Here is a 5764-nt window from a genome sequence, read left to right as displayed (position 1 = left end):
GTGTGTGTGTGTTTGTGTGTGTGTGTGTGTGTGTGTGTGTGTGTGTGTGTGTGTTTTCCATAAGCACATCTAAAGCCTGATTAAATAAGGATATGTGTGTGTGTGTGTTTTCCATAAGCACATCTAAAGCCTGATTAAATAAGGATATGTGTGTGTGTGTGTTTTCCATAAGCACATCTAAAGCCTGATTAAATAAGGATATGTGTGTGTGTGTGTTTTCCATAAGCACATCTAAAGCCTGATTAAATAAGGATATGTGTGTGTGTGTGTTTTCCATAAGCACATCTAAAGCCTGATTAAATAAGGATATGTGTGTGTGTGTGTTTTCCATAAGCACATCTAAAGCCTGATTAAATAAGGATATCATATTTATCACTAAAAAAATCACATTGTTATTTATAATATAAACAATATCATCCCTAGAATATACTAACAAAATCCATGTCTCCAGACACAATGTTTTTCTTTTCTTTTATTTCTTTTTTTCTTTTATTTTGTTTTTGTTTTTCTTACGAATTTTATATTCATTTATTTTTGTGGATTTTTTTTCTTCCTTTCTGATATGGTCATTTATATAGATTTGAGACCGTCAGTGTTACCAGGTGTGTTTATCTGTGGATGGTGCAGTTTCTCTCTCTGCTGGTTGAGGGTGGAACTGCACATGAGTCCCTTTCTTGATGAATAGAATCTGTGATGTGTAAACTGTGGATGTTGTTTGTTAGCCCTTAAACAAAACAAACTGATCCTGAATTAGTTTGTTTTGCAGTCCCTGACTGTCTTCCAGAGATCGCTGACCACCATGCAGATCCAGATCCAAGGTCTCCTGCAGTTTGCAGTGCCTCTGTTCCCCACAGCTGAGGTGAGTGTGCACTATACAGTTTGAGATAGACTTATGCATTCACTTTAATACTTTGTGCTCTATTCAGTATAGTCTGTAGTAAAAGCCTTTACCATTAAATCATTTATATTTATGCATTTAGCAGATGCTTTTATCTAAAATGGCTTACATTGCATATTTAAAATGAATTTAAACGTAATAATATTGACTGAATTTCACATATATATGTGCAAAATTCACTATATGTATATATATATATATATATATATATATATATATATATATGTGTTTTACCAAATATCTATACTTTTCAAAGTATCTTATCGAAGTTAGAAATTCAAATATTGTGACAAAATTAATTTTGTAGGGTGCCACAAATTTGTTAAAATTTCCAAAGGGTGCCGCGACTAAAGAAAGGTTGGGAAACACTGATCTAGCACACATTGTTTTATATTCTTATTATTGCAATGTAAAATTATTCATTTTAATTAGACAAAATGTTATGTAATATAATAATTTGATGTATTATAATATTATATTTATTGTAATATAATGGAAATTGAATGTAAAATGTAATGAAAATTTTGAATATATAGTATTCTATTTAACTTCTTTCTTGGTGTATAAAAATAGCTAGGCCTATGTGAATAAATGCATTTTATTGTATTGAAAGTGTATTTTTAACTATAGTTTTTTTTTTCATAGCAATTGTGTGTGGTTCTTTTCAGAGGGATTTACTGAGTATTCAGCATTTATTGAATAATTCAGAGGCCAGTTTACATCAGCTCACTGCACTTCTAGACTGCCGAGGACTCAATAAGGTACGGCGCACACATAATGTTCCACCTGCTTCTGTCTAATGTGATGCTGCGAGATTAGTGAGATTTTAGCAATTAGTAAAATGCATCTAAATCTCTTGTGGGGTGTGTGTGTTTGCAGGACTACCTGGATGCTCTAATAGGTGTGTGTTATGATGGCGTGGAGGGGTTACTGTATCTCTGTCTGTTCTCTCTCTTGGCGGCATGTGCCTTCTCTGTCATGCTGTGTGCCATCCCGAGAGCGTGGCGACAGATTGCCAACAGGTACAGTACACACACACACACACACACACACACACAGAATGCATTAAGATCACTCACATTGACTATAGTGCACTTAACTCTAATCAAACATCCATAAACTAAGATCTTTGGGAGTCAGTTGAGAACTACAGACAGGTCTGTTAAAGCCTTTGCATAAAGAAAGCATGCCGAAACCTGGTACCTGTCATTACAAGCTTGCCCTGAGGGTGCTTGCAGAGTTTCGGTACAGCACTACCTACTAGTCAAAAGATCTGAAAATCTGCTATGTTTACTAATAATTTCTGAACAGTTTGACCAAGATTCAAGAGATTGTTTAGATTCTGTGTGGCATGCTGAGTCACGCTGTACATAGTTTCCATACAGTATGTCGGCTGTTTTGAGCATCTGCCATTGTGAATTTTGTTGTGAAATGCTGCATTTTACAAATGCACTGGCATATTATTATGAAACTTGACTTGTGTCTTTACAACCATAACCTGAAGCAATCTATGGAGATTTGGGCCGGCACCATGTAGTGGTCACGACCAGAGATAACACAGTGTACAAATATGCTTACATTACTTTCTGAAACCATTTTCATATAACTCATAGTCAAATTTGATAGCATGGTGCCAAACTGGATCTAACCACACCAGATCAATTTGGTGGCAGTGATGATGCATGATATGTATTTATGGGTTTTCAACCAATTTGCTTAAAATCGTCAACAGGTCTTTAGTTGCTAATATTCTTTTTGTAATAGTCTTTCATTTCTATTTTTTTTTTTCAATTAGTCTGATGCTCCCTGCCATGCTTGCTTAGCTCCTTATTTTGCCTCTGTCGTGCTTGAATGCTTAAAGGGATTGTTTAACCAAAAATGAAAACCGTTATCATTTACACACCGTCAAGTTGTTCCAAACCTGCAAGAGTTTCTTTCTTCTGTTGAGCATAAAAGAAGATATTTTAAAGCATGTGAGAAACCAAACAGACGCTGGTCCCCATTCAGTTCCATAGTATGAAACAATACTATGGAATCCAGTGGGTGCCAAAATGGTTTGGTTACCCACATTCTTTCAAATATTGTCTTTTATGTTCAACAGACTGTTTGGAACAACTATCGCTTTAATTCTTGTATTTTTAATTCTGATGGTGCTATATTTGTAAATTGCACTTTGTTCTGTATTTTTTGTAATATAAATGCAGCCTTGGTTAGTATAGGAGAAAAATCTTACCCGCCCCAAACTTTTAAATAATTGTATAAACAATGCTTCTCTTTCTTTCCACAGAGAAAGAGATTATGATGACATTGATGACGGGGACCCGTTTAACCCTCAGAGCCGGCGAATGACGTCCCACCATTCACAGCAGGGCAACATGCACAGCTTCTGCAGCTACAGTAGCAGCATGGGCAGCCAGACCAGCCTGCACCCTCCAACACAGGCTTTGACCAACGCACCCCTGTCAGAATATAGGTAAGAGTCAACCTTACACATGATTCATTCCTTTTCATATTCTGTCATTTCCTGTTTTCAGATCGATGTGCCTGAATTTTGTGGGGCAGCGCAATTTTGGATGTAATAGAGAGGAGATGTTAAATGATATTCCTTAGATAAAGTTCACTTACTTTATTATTTCTAAAATATTTCTTTTCTCACTCTCTTGAACTCTCACCCTCATTTTCGCTTTTCCTGTCTTGTTTTGACAGAAATCAGTCTGTGCTGTTTGGAGGAAACCCGCGCTATGAGAACGTGCCTCTGATCGGGAGGGGATCTCCTCCTCCTTCGGTGTGTTGGGCTCCAGAGGCCAGGCACTTCTCATGACCCACACATACACTCATGTTGATACAATGACAATAATTCATACCAAAGATGAACCTTTTTCACAATCATTTTAAGGGTCAACATGAAATCAAAATTGCCCATATGTACACTACTGTTCTATCACTGTTCTTCACTACTGTAATATTTCACATTTTATATTACTGTTTTAACTGTATTATTGATTAAATAAAGGCAGTCTTGTTGACCTCTTTATACTTCTTTCAAAAACATAAAAAAAAGACTCAACTCCCACTTTTAAACGGTAGTGTACTTTCTTAGTACTTATGATGAGCACAGATGAATTATGCACAAGAATAACAAAAATTAGGCTTGATGGCAAAAATTAGAGTAAATGGGCTAAATTTTGATTTGATGCTGACTTCAAACTCTTGCCATGATTATTTCTACCCTTAAACTTCTATTTGTCCTTTGATAGCGAGTGGCTTTCTACTGTCTTCTGCTAATAGCTTCTTTTACAGTTTTTCTTTGTCTGTTCGTATGTTTCTCTGTTTGTATGTTTCTGTTCTTATTTTTCTTCCTTATTTTAACCAAAAAATAAAATTCCTTTTGGAGCTTTACTCTCAGCCATATAGAAACCGCGTAAGTTGCTGTATGATTACAGTATTATTGTCCCAGTCCCTTTGTTCTCCGATCTTTTTAATTCATCTCTTGTTTTTTCCCATGCGTTTGAATAAATTCTTTGTGGGTGACTTTTTTCCCCTTTTCACTCCTGGCATGGATCCTCATAGACATACCCGCATATGTTGTATGTTAGACACAGATGATCTATGTAGAGCACGCCCCCTGTTGGTAGGAGGTCAGAATGCATTTACAAGAGCATTTTTCTGTCAGATTGTAGTGTTGTCTGGCCACTAGCATGCCTTACAAACCCTTTTGTTAGCTAATAACTTTATACAGGTTTAGATTGAATGAATTATAGAATTTTCAATTTCTTACAGTCTAGCTAAAAAAAACAGCTTTGGCGTCATCAGCAAACTTGTAGTCCACACCAAACACAAAAAGTGTAGTTCATTTTCATCTCACTCTTGAAAAATGGTTCTTGTTTGCTTGAATGTTCTTAGCGATGTATGTATTGTCAATTTGTGACTTCTGTGTGGATGTTTTTCACAGTACTCTCCAACCATGAGAGCCACCTACCTCTCCATGACCGAAGACCAGATCAGACACTTTGGGGAGGATTTCCGAGCGTAGAACTGATCTGTTGTCCTCTGGTGTGAGTCTTCACACGCTGGAAATAAGGACACATGGAAAACTCTCACGCCAGCATGCGTGCGCGCCCATCTTAAAGGAGCACAGTCTGAAAGTTGAACGTCATTTTAAGAGCACTCAGTGTGTGTCCGTACGGTTGCTGGCATGCATGTGTGTGTTTGTCAATCATTCTGATGGTGCGACGCTTCTTTTCCCTCACTACTGACACATTTGTGAGGTGCTGAATTATTCTCTCTCTAATAATCTGTTTTATTTGTACGTTTACACCGTATTTTTCGACTGTTGGTCTTCCCTATTACCTTTTCAACTGCAGAAACTGTTCAACGTGGGTAACAAAAACTATTTTGGACCCACTTTATATTAAGTGTCGTTGACTACTACAGTACGTACTAACATTTAAATTAATCATTTGATGCATTGCACTTTTTGTGTACATACGTGTCTTTACATTGTACTTATACTGTATATATATATAAAATGTGTGCATGTAATTTCATCTGTAATTTATTTTCTTGCATCTATTGCATAAATTACACTGTTAACCTTTAAAACTAACCATACCATAAAGCCTGTCCCTCACCTTAACTGCATCCAATCTCAATAGCAAGTGTTCTACAATACAAATTAAACACAAACAGTACATTGTACCTAACAGTGTTTTTAGTATTATATACTATTATAATATTTATTAATATATATTTATATATACTTAAAATACTTATCTTGGTAACACTTAATTTAAATGTGTCTTTCATGCCCATTACATGTACTTATTATAATAATAAATTATGCATAATTACATGCAAGTAACCCTA

General features: G+C 35.9%; 1 protein-coding gene across 4 annotated transcripts in view; it reads left to right on the top strand.

The window, feature by feature from the left end:
* LOC107684477 (protein tweety homolog 2-like) overlaps positions 1 to 5764 on the top strand; it is a 61327-nt gene extending 55563 nt beyond the window's left edge. The window contains exons 9-15 of one of the 4 annotated variants that reach the window (XM_016480730.1): positions 755 to 859; positions 1567 to 1659; positions 1778 to 1920; positions 3186 to 3371; positions 3605 to 3683; positions 4293 to 4319; positions 4851 to 5764. In XM_016480730.1, coding sequence (XP_016336216.1) covers positions 755 to 859; positions 1567 to 1659; positions 1778 to 1920; positions 3186 to 3371; positions 3605 to 3683; positions 4293 to 4319; positions 4851 to 4931 — 714 coding nt within the window. In that variant the 3' untranslated portion in view covers positions 4932 to 5764. The remainder of the gene's footprint in view (positions 1 to 754; positions 860 to 1566; positions 1660 to 1777; positions 1921 to 3185; positions 3372 to 3604; positions 3684 to 4292; positions 4320 to 4850) is intronic. The other 3 variants (XM_016480731.1, XM_016480732.1, XM_016480733.1) reach the window with 3 other exon arrangements.

Source organism: Sinocyclocheilus anshuiensis, unplaced genomic scaffold (assembly GCF_001515605.1).
Source record: "Sinocyclocheilus anshuiensis isolate Anshui unplaced genomic scaffold, SAMN03320099.WGS_v1.1 scaffold1833, whole genome shotgun sequence".
Lineage (NCBI taxonomy): Eukaryota > Metazoa > Chordata > Actinopteri > Cypriniformes > Cyprinidae > Sinocyclocheilus > Sinocyclocheilus anshuiensis.
This window is presented reverse-complemented; position numbering and strand designations above follow the sequence as displayed.